We start from the raw sequence: 17,368 nt of genomic DNA on the forward strand, positions 1-17,368 counted from the left end.
TAAAAGCACTTACATTAAATCTTCTTTTAAAGCTTGTGTATTATTTGAGTTGTAAATTTGTTTAAATCAACATTTTTATAGTCGTTTTAGGGTGTTATAGTTTACAGTGTTACGTCATCATGGCAACAATGTTGTAAAATTTGATATAACTTGACACAGAAAAGGTTAGCAAGTGATTTTATCACACTAAAATCATGTTAACATGCATATTGTTCACTTCTTGTGGCTATATTTTTGAAACAGTGATTTTAACATTTACGGAAGGGCCCCATTCACTTCCATTGTAAATGGCTCACTGTAACACAGATTTGTGCTTTTTTTAAAGAAAACGAGAGACAAATCGAAAGAAATGTTTGTGGTAATCAACATTATGCTACAAATGCTGTCGATTGGGCTAACTTGTTTTGAATCTGAAATATTGGCCAGTTGGTCTTTTTATCAGCCAATCACTCAAAGCAATTGTTTTTAAATTGTGTCCATTTTTTCTCCAGTATCTAATCATAGAGCCATAGAGCTGTTAACCCATTTCACATCATTTTCACCCCTTTCCCTCTTTCCTGGCTATGGTAGAAAAGAGGACGCACCTGCAAGTGTTCATACAGTATGTGTGTGTGTCACCGTGTACTGTATGTGAAAACAAAGATCACCAATATCAGTGCAGGTCAGACACATCCTGTGACTTATGACTGCTACAGCATTAATCTGTCTACATCACACAAATCCAAACAATATCAATTGTTTGTATTTAACACACAGAATTAAGAATGGAAAATTACATTACTGCCTAAAAAAAAGCAGCTGAACCCAGTATGATATGCTCATGGGGGCTGTTTTGATAATGGTGTTTTATGAGGGCATGCAATTCTACTTGCAGACAAGGTGTCATTTCACAAATGCAGGACATAGTTTCTTTGTAAATCATATATACGTGAGGTTTAGGTTCAATTAGTGACCCATTTTTCCAAGTGGGAGGAAAATAGAAGGCATATTGTAAAATCATTTTAAATTATGGGTTACAATTTAGGCTACAATAAGTTGTATTTGTTAACATACGTTAACATGACCTAGCAATTAACAATACTTGTACAGCATTTATCAGTATTGGTTAATGTTCATTTCAATATAAACTAATATATTTCATTTTTTTATTTTTTTTTTATTAAAAGTTCTTTATATTAGTAAATGCAGTATGAACTAAAATGAACCGACAATGGACAACAGCATTTTTATAAAATACAAAGTAAATAGATTAATAAAAACTGTAAATAATAATTGTTCATTGTTGATTCCTAATGCATTTAATAAAGGTAAAAAAAATACAACTTTTTGTAAAGTGTTACCCAAATACGTTCAACTATTAGGCTATTTACTGGTACATATTTTATTGTCCCACATAGAAAACTGTTTAGTGGCTATACGGCCATAAATTACATTTCTGAGATTATTATACATCTGAAAATAAGAACATACGTTTCCCTAATATCTCTAAAAATATATATATATATTAAAAAACAGTTTCTATTGCCTTATAATCCGTTGTTTACCTTTGGACTCAATTTGAATGACGCTGGAGTAAGTGACATTATTCTACATATTTTATCAAAATATCAAATATTTAACCAACTCATTTCACACACAGAAACAATTCATAGAGTGGTGTAAAAGCAGCCTACCTGAAATAGAGCATAGCAATATGAATATTGACAGGCAGGTGTGAAGTTTTGCAGAAGTTGGTGTCTCCATGGCTCAGCATGTGAAAAGTGTCCGCGCTGCGCGTGCGTTTGCCCGTATTAACACTGCGCGCGTGAAGTAGATAACGGTTATCTACAAGCAAATCAAAGTGCCGAGGCTCTTTCAAGTGTCCTTCTTAAACAATGTCTTCTTCGAAACGAGCGATGTTCAGCGTGGGAAGAGCGGCGCTACATCCAAGCTGAGGATCATTTCTGACTCTTCAGCACTTGGTGATACTGGACTGAAAAAGTGTTCGTTGTTTGTGCCGAATATCGCAGTTGGTTTCCTCGGTGCTGGAGATTCTTTACGCAGTACTCTCCGATATTCACAGAGTACTGGAGAAGTCAGGTAAATACTATCTGCTGTTGGGAGTGTGTGCGTAAAATGAATGTTCTAGTGAGCTATTGCACCTGCACTCGTATGGAACGCCCCCTTGTAAGCAGTAACTACGTCATCACTTCTGCTACAGGTGACTGAACACGCTCCAACTATGGCCATTAAAGGGGTAGTTCACCCTAAAATTAAAAATCTGTTTTCTGTTCACCATAATGTTGTTCCAAACCTGCATGACATTCTTTATTCCTTTGAACACAAAAGGAAATGTTTGGCAGAATGTTAGCTTCAGTCACCATTTAGTTCGTTGAATGTAAAAAATGATACAGTGAAAGTGAATGGTGACTGAGGCTAACATTCTGCCAGACATCTCCTTTTGTGGTCTATGAAAGAAAGAAAGCCATTACAGTTTCGAAAGGCATGAGGTTAACTATATTAGGATAGAATTTTCATGTTTGTGTGAACTATCCCTTTAAATATGGAATGAATGAACAGACAGACAGACAGATGAAAGGAATGTGAAGCCTATAATTTTATAAAAGCACTTCTATTAATTTTTCTGTTAAAAATGGTGTATTATTTGAGCTGTAAAATTGTTTAAATCATCGTTTTGTGATGAACTACTGTTCTAGGTGAATTAACTTCTAATTTTTGTTGCCAATGTTGCGTTAACATGGCAACGAAGTTGTAAAATTGGAAATAACTTCACACAGAAAGGGTTAGTAAGCACTAAATTAATGTTAACACACAGCCTATTGTTTACGCCTTGTGGCAATACTTTTGAAACAGTGAAGAATGGTCCCCATTCACTTTTACTGTAAGAACCTTGATTAATTATTATATGTTTATGGTGTACTTTTTGTAACTACAAAAATGGAAAATACTTTATAATAACTGTCATTAGCAAGTCATTAAAAGTCATTAGTAAACATTATAAAACGCTTAACAGATCAGTAGCTCATGTACATTGTCATGGTTAATAAATACCATTATGATTGCGGTCACAGGTCACACCATGCCACACAGTGTCGGTTGCCCTGGTTGACTTTCCTAGTTCTAATTAACTCTTTAAATGACCCGACTAAGGACCAATAAGAATAGCCATCATGTGTGTTTTTCAGTAAGACAAGACAGCACTATTGTTTTGTAGATCTTTTATATCTCTGGAAATGATAATGCAACAGGACGGGAAGTGGGGCTTGTCACAGCGCTACAGTGGCCTCAGCTGTTGGAGGTGAATACCTCCTCACTCGTGTTTCTTTAGGATGGCACGTTGCCATAGAAACAGGGCTGAGGTGGATGCAATCGGACTGCTGGATTATTAGGGGCGGATGAACTCAGTTCTGTGATTAGACCCTGGGCTACCAGGATACGCTTATGTGCTTTTGCAGTCAAAGCTAATATCTTAAATGCACTCAACCACCCCTGGTGAATTGTACTCAGAAAAATTCAAAAAATAACAAGGGAGCTGGGGTGTATGGCAGAGAATGAACAATAACAGAGTTTAAGCCACAAGTGTTACATGGACATATGTGATAATGTCACACTCTGACAAAGGGGTCATTTATACTCTTCACAATGGCTAAATGACTATTTTAAAATGACACAACACATCACAAAGCATCTTAATGCAATTTAAATGTTCTGGAGGTCATTCTGTTCTATCGTAACTTGCCTTTTTAGAGCTGTTCAAGCAATGTGAGTCCAAAGGTCATTGCCGACACTCACACAGGTGCACACAGAGCAAATTCACGCAGCCACAATCATCTCATGCTCCAATCATCTCCAAACAGATTTACACAGAAAGAGTAATGATGTAAGCATGAGCTGTAAAATGGGAGGAAGTGTAATTTAGACCCATTATTTATGAGCGCAAAAAGCTCATTCATAAACAACCTCAAGGTAAGCATCTAAAACCAAGAGAATTGAGTAACTACCAGTTGAAGGGTTAGTTTCAGATTGATCTCATTGTGAAATCAGAAAGAGTAGGTTGACTTTTCTTTAGTTAAGTCGATGTGTGCTTCCGAAATGAGAAACACAGCCCCCAGTGGCCGAAGCGGTAAGTGTTGTTGGGCGTATATGCAGTGTGAGCTCCATTTTCCAGTATATTGTCCATGGAGGGGCGCCAAAAGTGAGTTGTTAAGCCAGTTGTTTTTAGCTGTACAGACAGTAATACAGTGAAGAATTCATATTTTATAAACTGTACCCCCAACCCAAACCTAAACCTAACCATCAGTGGAGTAAAAATGTAACATTGGGGAAAAAAAAACGAAAGCTCCAAATTACGCTCATCACTGTTTAGCGAACACGATTACTTCCTTCAATGTGGGACACGAACCCAGGGCTCCTTCGCTGCTTACACAATATGCTTCCAGTCGCGCCACAAGGGAAGGTACGCATGCTTGAGCCAATGCTAAAATGTATAATGGGAGATAGCACTTTTTGATGAGTCGGCATAATGTAGCCGATCCTAGGGTACCGGAACATTTGGAAACAACATGCCGACTTTCCGTGTGATCATGTTATTAGTTAACCCAAAAATGAAAATTCACTCATGTCATGATTTTATTTTTTCTGTGTAACACAAAAGGAGATCCTCAGCCTCAGTCACTATTAACTTTCATTGTTAGAAAAAAAAGATGCAATGAAAGTGAATGGTGACTGATGCTTTCCGTCCCTAACTTCTTCAGTGTTCCATGGAAAAAACAAGTCATACAGGTTTGGAACAACATGAGTGAGTAAATAATAACAGAGTTTTTATTCTTTGGGGTAAACTCTCCCTTTAAAGGTGCATAGCTTTTGAACATAGCAAAATAAATATGCATTGTCTGAAAATCAACTTATTACGTCCCGTGATATATTTTCTACAAGCTTACGATTTAGTCACCATATATGCACCAATCTAGAGAAATAAATAAATACAGTAACAAGTATAACAACCTCCACAGCATTTAGGTTAATAGTGTTCAAACCTCTATAGGGCTTTTTCCTGGCCAAGGGAGATACTCATCTCATATGACTGGCTAAGCAGGGAAATTAGACTTTGCATTTAAATAATTGATTCTCTCGGCACATGCTTGACCAACACCAGCACTCCTCTCCAACTAGCTTTCTAACAACCTTACAATGCAAGGTTTACACATGCAGTGTTATATGAAGCAAGTGCATGCTCTACTAAATAAAACACCATAATGTAAAGTTCAAAGTACTTTAGATACAGCCTTTTGATTTGAAAGGCATAATAATGCATTGCATCAAGGTAACCTGAACTAAAGCATTGCCAGTTTTAAGGGTTACAAAATGCACTTATGGCCAATTATCAATGTTTGACAGGAACATTCAACATGCACTACTACTTATAGGGCCTTAAGTAATCTAATACATAATTTACTTCTCTAGAATGTGGCATTAATTGACACTATTTTTTTAAGAATGTATCTGAGTTTCCCCACAGATCTTTACTGCCACCTGTTGTAGAAATAACTCACTATATGCTCAAGTGCTTCACAGTATACGGTGCTGTTGAAGCTTTACATTTTCGGCTATTTTAAATGATTTATTAAATATCAATTAAATATTTAACCATGTTTTTAATCACTTACTTAACAACAACCCTGCAACTAAGCTTCAACATAAGAAAACAGAGTTAGTTCAAAATCTAAACTCCCAGGAATAAATACAATTTAGACATAATTTGTAAATGGGAAGGAAATGAACAGTTCTCCATTTCATTAATTTATTTTTTATCTTTCCAAACATGTAAATAAGACTGTGACTTTGAAACAATCATACATAAAGACACTGTGTGAACTCCCAAATAAAAAACAGATATTGATCATCTGCTTATGAAAACATTCTTTGAATGTTATAATTGGAAATGCTGGAATGCTTGACAATATGAATATATACTCTTTATATATATATATATATATATATATATATATATATATATATATATATATATATACTTATATGTAGATAGACTTTATATTTAGATTAATTCAATCATGTTGCAAATTCTTTTTCTTAAACAGTTTCTGCATTGGATCTCAGTTTAATTGGCTGGAGAAAGTTAAAGGAATTTTCCGGGTTCAAAACAAGTTAAGCTTAATTGACAGCATTTGTGCCATTATGTTGATTGCCACAAAAAAAAAAAAAAGAACAAAAAAAAAAAGCATGGTTTAAAGGCAGAAATGTGAAGCATATAATTTTATTAAAGCACTTACATTAATTATTTTGTTAAAACTCAATGACTCTTGTGGTCGTTTTAGGGTTTCCGGCATTACGTCGTCAATGCAACTAGGTTGTAAGTGCCTCACTGTTACCTACATTTTTGCTCCTTTTTTTCAAAATGAAAATGATGGAAGAGTCGAAATTAATTTTGTGGTAATCAATATTATGCCACAAATGCTGCCGATTAAACTTGAGCCAAGAATATTCCTTTAAAAAAGGCAGTTTGAAAATAATCAGACCTAACTCTCTGGATATCATCGACATCAACCACCAAAAGCTTTCACTCCCTGATAGAGACAATTGCCACTGCAAATGATTCAAGAATTTCTGGAGGTCAGTTTAAGGGGATATTTCACCCCAACATGATAATTCTATCACCTTTCACTCACCCTCAAATTGTTCCAAACTTCTATGACTTTCTTTTTTCCATCTAACACAAAAGGAGATACTAGGCGGAATGTTTGCCTCAGTCAGGAAGAATGAAAGTCATACGGGTTTAGAACAACATCAAGGTGAGTGAATGATGACAGAATTTTCATTTCTGGGTAAACTATCCCTTTAAATTAAGTCTATGTCTCAATATACTGGCTTTGGCAAATGTATCCGTTACAGTTCTTCCTTCTTGTTGAACTTTAATGAATAACCGATTGCAGTCTCTAGACATTCCACTAAAGATCCGGCAGAGAGAAAGTCCAGCTCCACCTCAATGAATTTAATGTAGATGGGTAATCCAGAAAGGGTTCCCTCTCTGGCTTGGCCTGTACAGTTCTCCTGCAGGAACGTGGTTACTGCTGAGGGCACCCCACGGCTGTAATGTTTGCCTGAAGTCTGAAAGTGCTGGAACAGACATTGCTGTAGCGTCCACTCCTCTGCAATGCCAAGGTAACAGTAAGTGACTTTGGCTGATGTCCTCTCCTCCTTTTTCTTATTCTCACAATGATCCACCTCCTCTTCCTGTGAGGGGGAGGACTTGTCCTTTGTGTTAGACAAATTGGACACACTCATCTCCTTGTAGCCTATTGCATATAGGCCATATGTTTTTGGGATGCCCCCTGGGAGGAGGTACTGTGAACTGTTACTGCAACCTGTCGCCCTGGTCTGTGTAATCGGGATCCAGTCTACTTCCAAATGCAGTTCCAAACAGCGAGCTTCACTAATAGTGATGTCCAGGAATTTATAATACACATTTTTCCAGTTCATCTTCTGCACCTTGTTCATGATAACCCTGCCCTCGGCCTTCTCAGGGTTGAAGTATTCCCGTAGTCGCTTTCCTAGAGGTACCTGCGAGCTGATCTCTGCATAGTGGTAGCGGATATCTTCTCGCCACCGTGTGTTGTAGCCCACTCCGAAGATGGCCAGCTTATTGGACAGGTGGAGGCGGGAGAAATCAGTCCATGTTTGAAAATGCTCCCATTTGATCTCCACTGACTCCAGGATACGCATCACATTCTGCATCACTTCCTGTCGTCTGTTGAAAGAACAGTGGTGAAAATGGAAATGAGGAAAAAGTAGTATACGTATTACTGGAAGTATTTAAAGGAATGTTCCGGGTTCAATACAAGTTAAGCTCAATCAAAAGTATTTGTGGCATACTGTTGATTACCACAAAAATAAATTTCAACTCGTTTCTCCTTTTCTTAAAAAAAAGAAGCAGCAAAAATCTGGGTTACAGTGAGGGGGCAAATTTTTAAATATTAAAATACTCACAGTTTCAAAATTATAGCCACAAGACATATAGGATATGTGTGTAAACATGATTTTAGTGAGATAAAATCACTTACAAACCTTTTCTGTGTAAATTTATATCCAATTTTACAACTTCGTTACCATGACGATGTAATGTAAACAAACCCTAAAATCCTAAAACGACTGTAAAAAATGACAATTAAAACCAATTTACAGCTCAAATAATATAAAAATTTTAAAGTTTAAACCTCCAACAATTAGCTACATTCACTTTCATTGTCCCCATTCACTTCCATTGTAAGTGCCTCACTGTAACCTCGATTTTTGCTTTTTTTTAAGAAAAGGAGGGACGAGTCGAAATACATTTTTGTGGTAATCATTATTATGCCACAAATGCTGTCGATTGAGCTCAACTTGTATTGAACCCGGAACATTCCTTTAAACTAAGGTACATTCCAGAATTCTGGGGTCTCTACTGACATCTGTGGTTGAGCATGAAGTTGCAAGGAAATTACTTGGCTTATTCAAAAAAATCAGACAATGCAAGAAAACTGCGTTTACATGAGATTTGAAATCATCAGATTTTTCTCGACTTTTCAAGTCAAAACGTAAACAGACATGCTCACAGCACTTGCGCACTTTGGATAAGCTGGTAAGAACAGCTGTAAATGTGTATCTGTCTGAGTAATGGCCAAAAATCTATGTGTGCTGATCGGTTTATGTTTAAACCATTTATGATCTTAATCCAATTAAGGAAAATGTGTCTGTTACATACGTAACCTTAGTTCCTTGAGTGGGAACAAGATGCTATGTATGAATGCTATGGGACACCATCCGAGTGTCATGTGGTCTGAAGCCCTTATACAATCACACTAATTTATTGGCTGATGGCGCTTAAGCAACGCCGCTAGGGAGCTATATCACGGACTCCATAAAGGCCCTCGCTTTCGCACCATTGAGTCAGATTTTCTACAAGAATGCATGAGCCTATGCAGTTCCTAGAGAGTATGGCCAGCTACGAAGCATCTTGTTCCCACTCAGAGAACCAAGGTTACATACTGTACGTAACCGAGACATTTCCTTTCGTAGGAACTCGAGCTGAGTATGAACACTATGGGAATGATATACATGCCACGCCATGCGAACAGTAGCTGCCAACTCTCTAAGCCTGTGTGGCAAGCGTTCGGTGGCGCACAAGTGAGATAAAGCATCTGAATAAAATAAATTATGGATCTATTCCTGTTTCAAAAGAGAGAACCTGGGAAGCAGAAGTCAAACCCTCGTCCAGATTACAAAATCTAACAAACGTATGCGGAGAGGACCACCTTGCGCCATACAAATGTCCTCCACGGACGCATATCTAGCCAAAGCCCATGAGGATGCCATGCTCCTCGTAGAATGGGCTCGAATACCTGAAGGCACAGGTAAACCACGTGCTTTATAAGCACTCAAAATTGCATCAATAAACCAATGAGACAGTCTTTGCTTGGATGCCGAAACACCTCTGTTACGGCCACCAAAGCACACAAACAACTGCTCTGACTTACGCCATTGGCTAGTACAGTCAACATAAACTCGCAGCGCCAGAACTGGGCAAAGCATACGTAACCTTTCATGCTCCTCCAACTCAAATGGAGGAGGAGAGAAGGACTGTAATGAATGGTCTGTAAGTGAAATGACGTAGAAATAACCTTGGGCAAATAGCCCAAAGAGGTCTTAACACAAACTTTGAACACCCTGGCACAACATCCATCCACAAGGGATTGATCGACAGGGCATACAAATCACTGACTCTCTAAAACAATGCCAATGCCACAAGTAGGGCCATTTTAAGGGTAAAAAAACTAACCAATAACTGTTGTCAAGGGCTCAGACGGGGCACCCGAGAGCACCTCTAACACAACAGATAAATCCCATAAAGGGATGCAGATGGGACGAAAAGGTCTAAGCCTGCGTACCCTGCACATAAAACGAGAGACAAGAGAATATCTACCAACAGAGACTCCACTTATAAGCACATGTTCAGCTACTATAGTGGCAACATAGATTTTAAGCATTGCCGGGGTAACCCTGGCCCGAAACGGCCCTGCAAAAATTCCAGCACTGTACCGACAGGGCAAAATACACCACTTAAACGTATATAGCCTCCTTGTTGATGGAGCTCTAGCATTTAGAGTGGTATCAACCACAGCGGGGGATAAACCATAATTCAAAAGAGCACCTGTTAAGAGGCCACACCCACAACTTCCATAAATGTGCATTGATGCCCAGCGGTGCTGGGGGCGAGAGAGAAAACCAGAGGGAGACAGTACCATGTTCTGTGCCCACAGAAGGATGCAGTGTGCCAGACGATGTGAACATCTCCAGACAGAGTATGTGTCAATTCAGCCGCAGGCGTATACAGCGCCCCAACCCTCGGAGGAGGCGTCTGTCATTACCACTTAGCGGCGACACGCCTGTCCCAAAGGAACGCCCGATATCAGAAAATGGGTCTGTTTCCATGGTAACAGAGCCTGGTAGCACTAATGCATCACTCTGAAGGGACGAAGCACATGCTAGTTGAAGTCCCCTTGTGGAGTTCATCCAGCACTGAAAAAAGGTCTTGCATGTAACAAGCCCAGGGGAATGACAGCGGACACCGCAATCATGAGTCCCAAAAGCCTGTGAAACGTTCTCGCAGGGAGAACATACCCCACTCTGAACATCGCTAGATACTGGCATAATGCCAGAATGCGAGTTGGAGACAGGCACGCCTTCATCGCCCACGAGTCTAGCTCCATACCTAGAAACATAGTCTGTTGTCTTGGCAACAGGGAGCTCTTGTCTAGATTCACTTGCAGCCCTAGATTGCACAAATGGCTGAGAATGACATCTCGGTTTTGGGCAGCTAGACACTCTGAGCAAGCTAACAACAAATAATCTTTGAGATAATTAAAAACGCAGATGCCTTGAAGCCTCAAGTGCATCAGAGCTGCGTCCATGCATTTCGTGATAGTGCGTGGTGCCAGAGAAAGTCCGGATAGAAGGAAGCAAAATCGGTTCGCTTTGCCCCCAAAAGCAAATCTGAGAAAGCAACTGTGCAATCTGAATATGGAAATAAGCATCCTTCAAATCTGTTGTCACAAAGCTGTCCCCCGGCTGTGCTTGTGACATTATTTGTTTCTGCGTCAACATTCTGAATTGACATTTTATTAGAGTGAAATTCAAATGTCTCAAATCCAAAATGAGACACAAGTCACCGTGATATAACCATGCTCTGTCATTCGAATTACCTATTTCGAAACATTGTGCAACTGCTGCCAAGCCGCTAGACGGGCAGACAGAGGAATTAATGCAAGGATCTCTCCTGTAGCACAACATGTAACCACTAGATGGCTTACATTTGGCGACTGTTGTCTACAATCAGTGGCACAGCGGAAGGAGACCCCTGTGCCTTCGCTACTGTGCCCTATTGAATGAAAGTAAATAATGTTTTGCCTGTATTTTATCCAGGCATACATAAAAAAACGCCCTGAAGTGTCTACAGCAGGGACGCTCATGGAATAAAACATCTTCCCTGGCATGTTAAACGGGGAAGAATGTAGACAGAATCACCTTTATTATATCTAGGTATGTATAAAAGCCGCCCTGAAGTGTGTATACAGCAGGGACGTTCATTGATAAAACCTCTTCCCAGGCATTTTGAGTGGGGAACAGTTTATAAATATGGGGGATATTAGGAACAAGCTGGTCAGCCACAACAGCCCCAGTATTTCTATGGGAGGACAGCATGTTGTGCTTGTGATTGTGTGTTTTATGTACACTTGTGCTTGATGAACATCAAATTCTGTTACGCATGCCTCGAGACCCTTGGTCATAGAGACAGAGGCTGAATTCGGGATGCAATCTCTCAATGTTCGCTCCCCAGCGCAAGCTGCAGAACTATATTCTCGTTGTCGGGCTTTCGAGGTGTGTACAACGGCGAACTCATCCCGATACTGGCCGAAGGGCAAACAGGGGGAAAACGGATATGTTTATATGGTCCAATTTCGTTCACTGAATGGGGGCTCACCCTTCGTTACACAGCAAGCCCATCAGGCTCATGTGTAGACCTATTTTTTATTGTACATTGAGTTATATTACGTGTGCCCCGGGACTCTTGGTCATGAAGGCAGAGGCAAAACTCAAGCTGAAAATATTCAACGCTTGTTCGCCAGTGCAAATTATGGGGGAAACTAAGCTAAATTTGTGTATTGAAAAACGGGTTAGACACTAAACTGGTCCCAGCATATACAATGGCGGAACAATGTGTAGTGCTTGAGACAAAGTGCTTTTGCACACTGGATAAAGAATTTAGTTGAGAATGCTCAACATTAATTCACAACGTTATTCATGGGGGGAGACAGACACAACTTCGAGCATTCGAGGTGTGAAGAAGGGCGAACTTGACTCGATAGTAAACTCCGCTTCATCAATAAGGTGGGTTTAGTGGGTTTCGGCTGGTTAGAAGACTGCGGTCCTCTGAACGGCGCTCGTTTCTGTATGCGAAACATGGAACGTTTGCTAACCTTGATTCGTAGTTTAAGAAGGCACAAAGTCCGTTTATCACCCTCGCAAACAAAAGCATCGCCTTGATCAACTCGTTCCCCAGCGTGAGCCACGGGGGAAAATCAAGGGTCCAAACGGAGCCGGTGAACTTAAAAAAGGCACTCCTTAACGCAATGCGCTTGGTTGTACTGCAAAACCATCGTGTGTATATCCAACAGCTGTCTGAAAAGGGCAAAATCCATGCTGCCATCGAAAAATCAAGCAGAGAAAGCAGTGCTCGTCTCTTCTCTCACCTGAACACCCACGTGATCCATGAAACGGGTGAAAGAAAAACAAAATAAAATACCTTGCATCTCCTCATAGATTCCCATGAGAATAATGGCACCAACGAAGCACTCTGCGCATTGGTTCTCCATCACTCAGTTGGAATATTCTCTTATTCCAGCCCCCTCGTTCTGCGGCCGGGCTCACCGGTCCATGCAGGATCCCCTCAATTATGAGCAGCGCTACGAACAGGGAGGGGAGAGAGAGAGAGGCCGCTCCTCCATTGCCTTATTCATGTGCATTCTCCCAGAACAACACAGGAAAAGACAACAGGGACAAAGACGCCCATTTTGTTTTCTTACAGTCCATTGACGAATTCTCTCATACAGCATTTTTTAATGGTGATGACTCACGACGCGCATGGCTTTCGCATGCGTTGTTCATCAGAAAATGGCCGCCGAGCTAGTCCTCGGAGCATGTACGACAAGACTTACACTTTCTCTCAAGGGGAGGGCGACAAACATGAGGAGGATTCCGGAGTCCGTTCACACTCCTATATTCTCAGACACAAAGCCGAAATCCCAAACAGCTCCAGCACACGGAGCTCCAAATCTGGAGACTGTAGAACTGGAACAAGTGGGGATAACACCTCGTGGTGAGAAATTGCGAGCCTCGACGAAGTGCCGTTGTCCTCGTCGGTCTCTTGTAGTGTTCGGAAAACCACAATGAAATTGCTCTGAAATTTACGACATCTTTACGTGTTTGCCACTCAAAAGGGAGAAAAATAATCCTTGCTTCGACTTGAGTTGCTAGAAAAAAAAACACAGGCTTAGACAATTCGTGCACTGAAGAACAGAAAATCTGACTCGATGGCGTGAAAGCTAGCACCTTTATGGAGCCCGTGACATAGCTTCCTATGGGCGTCGCTTAAGCGCAATCAGCCAATAAACTGCCGTGACTGTATAAGGGCTTCAGACCACGTGACACTCAGACTTTGTCCCATAGCGTTCATACGCAGCTCGAGTTCCTACGAAAGGGAACTGTTTAAGGCGTTTACATGACCACACACGTTGTCTGCCTATAATTGGTACAGTATAAGAATGTGCATGTAAACTAACTTATTGTTCTGTTATTTTACACAAGTTTTGTTTCCGCATTAGTGTTCTGTGTTGATGATTCTGATGGTTTGAGCGGATCTAACTAGTAACATCAATTATAGTCACTGATAATAATAAGAAAGTCCTAAAAGACATAATTTCAGAAAACTGTGTTGTCTGAGCGAATGAGTAGCATATCTGTCATCGGACCTTCTTTTCTTTGTTGACGGACATGACATAAACATGCAAGGATGAATGACGGAAGCCTGAAATTTCTCAACAAATAGAGCCGGACATCTTTGAATGTAAAATCATTATTATATCACTAATTACCGTGGTGATCAGGGTAAGGCCAAAATTATGTTTTTTTAAATTAAATGAGAATTCCTTTGAAGTGTACTTACTGGGTGTGCTCAGATGGCTCCAGTCTTATCTGAAGAACTTTGGGCTTTGGTAGCTGGTTCTCTTCTGTGGAAGACATCATTGGAATGTATCTGTTATCAGATTTTAAAAGTGTGCTATTTCATAACAGATAATACATTACGGAACAGTCTAACCTGTAACTTAGGTAAAGTTTAAACTGTGATGGATATACTGTAGCTATCTGTCACAACCCCCGTTTTCACTAATTTACACTCTGATAATATTATTGCATTCACCTGTCTCTATATCCCCCACACTGAAGGCGGCAGAAAGGTCTTGATTGCACCAGTCTTCCTGAGAATAGTCCTCCATGGTACTGCCATCTGACTCCATCTCCTGGTACAACCCGCTGCTGTTGATCAGTACAGGTTGACAGCTTTGGGAATCCCAGCCTCCCTGCCCAAACACCTTCTCCAGCTGCTCGATGGAGTAACTGCTCTTCCTTTTCCCAATGCCATGCTCCTTCACCCGGCTATAGCACCGTCTCAGCGTCTGCAGAGGACCACAAAGGCTTGCATTTCAGAATCAAATTCTTAAAGATAGCAAAACAAACACTTTGTTAGGTACACTTATTCTTGTGATTATCTAATCAGCCAATGGTGTGGCAGCAGTGCAATGCATATCACCATGCAGATATGTGTAATGAGCTTCAGTTAATGTTCACATCAACCATCAGAATGGGGAAAAATGTGATCTCAGTGATTTCGACCATGGCATAATTGTTGGTGACGGGTTGGTTTGAGTACTTTTTTAACTGCTGATCTCGTGGGATTTTTATGCACAACAGTCTCTAGAGTTTACCAGAATGATGCCAAAAACAAAAAACATCTAGAGAGCGGCAGCTCTGCAAACTGAAACGACTTGTAGATGCGAGAGGTCAATGTAGAATGGCCAGACTGGTTCGAGCTGACAGAAAGGCTAAGGTAACTCAGATAACCACTCTGTACAATTGTAGTGAGCAGAATAACATCTCAGAATGCACAACATGTCAAACCTTGAGGCGGATGGCCTACAACAGCAGAAGACCACATCGGGAACTTTATTAGGACCATAGTGTTCCTAATAAAGTGCTCGGTGAGTATATACTGTATATATTTAACCAGATGGGGTTTATTGAAGAATCATGTTTATTTCATTGACTGATGTTTTGATTTTAGCAGCTTAACCAAATGCAATAAACAATAAGTGTCACATAAACATTACCAGGTGATAGCCATCAGTTTAGGGCACAAAGCACAATAATAAAAGATGACACTATTAGTAATACAACAATCCAAAGGTGAGATATACATTCACTATGCAAAGGTAAATTACTCATGCTTATATAGATTTTTTCAGAGGGGAATCAACAATGCTGAAGGGCAGTTAGGAGAATGAAGCTTTGATATATTTTATGTTGATTATGGTGTGCACTACAATTACCTGTTTATAAGGCCAACATTCACTGTCAGAAAGGTCTTAAGATCAGACAGCCCCACCCCATCAAACATCCCAGTGCCCCAATCATTGGCAGTCTTTGATCATAACTATTATGTGACTGAGATAATGCAGGTCAATGCCACAGTCACTTCCTGATGTTTTGATTTTGACAGCTTAGCCTAAGCACTGTGGTGCAGAGACAAACCGCCAAATAAACATGACAACAACTCTATAATCATATATAATTAGCAGATATGTGTTCAGATGACTTAATTACCTTCATCCGCTCTCGACACTGGGATGGGGTCCTTTCGTATCCCAGTTCTGAAAGCGCTCTGGACACCCGCTCGTACATCGCTGGTCCAGGCGCCTTGCCGGAAAACACCGTCCCGGCCACCTCCAGCTGCTGCATCCGCGCCTCCGCCAGCCTCTCGTTGCCCCACACGGCGATGAGGGCGTTCGTTTCGGACGGTGTCCACGACATGCCTCGACAGGCAGTGAAGCTGTTGGAGGCAGAGGCCGATCCACTCCGGCCTACGCCCCCCGAAAGCGAGACCCCGACGTTCAGAGGAGAGAATCTGTTCGGGGTGGAGGGGTTGGAATGGTATTGGTTGCTGTCACTCAGATCTTCGGATTCTGGGGAGGGAATCTCGGTTTTGGGAATCTTGAGCGGCACCGACAGATCAGGAGAACGCTCGGCGTTACTGGGGGACGCCATCTTTCCTCTGTTGCTAAGGGGAGGGGTACGGGAGGAGGCGCGTGAGGAACGCGAGAGCGCGCGCGCGCTTCATGCTCGATTGACAGCTTGTTCCACATCTTGGTCGTTATGTAAACCTTCATAAAAATCCTTATAAAGTTAGTTTATAAACATAGTTAAACATTTTTTGCATCACTTTAAGTATTTAACAAAAGTCTCTTTTATATAGGCAAAGTATTCTGCAAAAGTATCATACATTTGCAATAAATGCAATATATAATATGTAGTCATTATATACTTAAAAAAAAAAAACTCTTAGTGAAATATGTTCCCCTGTAGAGATGATAGATATTTTTTACCTACCATATATTTAGCCTACTGTATTTATTGCCTACACCAAAGAAACAATAGCCACTTCTGGCCACTAGGCGGGGTTGCTAATCCTCCTTACACCTGGTTAGTCCAGTTTGTAGTTTAGTGCCACTTGGCAAGTGTTTTCTTTGTTTATTTATTATACGTAAGAAATAAAGATAAATGTGCAAAAATAGTCAAAATTACATTTAATATATGCTCTCTTAAAAAAAAAAAAAATGTGGGACTATGCAGTATATTGTAATTCTTTGAGATTATAAACCACAAATCTACTCTGCATTGAAGAATTTTGTTGTTCATAGAGACCCAGATATCTACTCACTTCTCCTTGCATTAATCACTCCTTAAGTGTCCCATAAGGAGTTAATGATGTTTTTTCAGTTAATTTTTGAAAAAAATTACATTTGTCATTCTATAGGGAAAACATCTTAACTGGTCTGCAGCTCCACCAGCTGTTCACATGATAAAGCACAGTGTCAATCCAAGGTCAGAGGTTATGATCTGTCCAAAGAATGGTGAACTTTTCTGACACCATATTCTGTCCATAGTTGTTTTTTTGTTTTTTGTTTTTGTTTGTTTTTTTGAC

The 17,368-nt window shown here is 40.3% G+C and overlaps 2 protein-coding genes across 2 annotated transcripts in view; both read right to left on the bottom strand.

Moving 5' to 3' along the window:
* The window catches only part of esama (endothelial cell adhesion molecule a), a 69,497-nt gene extending 67,358 nt beyond the window's left edge, over positions 1 to 2,139 (bottom strand). The window contains exon 1 of the mRNA XM_051684345.1: positions 1,674 to 2,139. Coding sequence (XP_051540305.1) covers positions 1,674 to 1,743 — 70 coding nt within the window. The 5' untranslated portion in view covers positions 1,744 to 2,139. The remainder of the gene's footprint in view (positions 1 to 1,673) is intronic.
* A 3,644-nt stretch (positions 2,140 to 5,783) lies between these two features.
* LOC127432716 (myb/SANT-like DNA-binding domain-containing protein 2) lies at positions 5,784 to 16,431 on the bottom strand. Its single transcript, XM_051684077.1, has 4 exons — positions 15,991 to 16,431; positions 14,531 to 14,786; positions 14,276 to 14,339; positions 5,784 to 7,765 (listed from the first exon to the last, which is right to left on the bottom strand). Exons 1-4 carry the CDS (start codon positions 16,429 to 16,431, stop codon positions 6,904 to 6,906), a joined length of 1,623 nt encoding a protein of 540 aa, XP_051540037.1. The 3' UTR covers positions 5,784 to 6,903.
* Between the last annotated feature and the right edge of the window lie 937 nt (positions 16,432 to 17,368).

Source organism: Myxocyprinus asiaticus, chromosome 42 (assembly GCF_019703515.2).
Source record: "Myxocyprinus asiaticus isolate MX2 ecotype Aquarium Trade chromosome 42, UBuf_Myxa_2, whole genome shotgun sequence".
Classification (NCBI taxonomy): Eukaryota; Metazoa; Chordata; class Actinopteri; order Cypriniformes; family Catostomidae; genus Myxocyprinus; species Myxocyprinus asiaticus.

Coding starts and splice junctions, on each gene's coding strand:
- LOC127432716 (XM_051684077.1), bottom strand. CDS start 16,431: ATGGCGTCCCCCAGTAACGCCGAGCGTTCTCCTGATCTGTCGGTGCCG. Junction 14,787..15,990: donor AGTGTCGAGAGCGGATGAAG/GTAATTAAGTCA, acceptor GGTCCTCTGCAG/ACGCTGAGACGGTGCTATAG. Junction 7,766..14,275: donor GAGCCATCTGAGCACACCCA/GTAAGTACACTT, acceptor TTCTTTCAACAG/ACGACAGGAAGTGATGCAGA.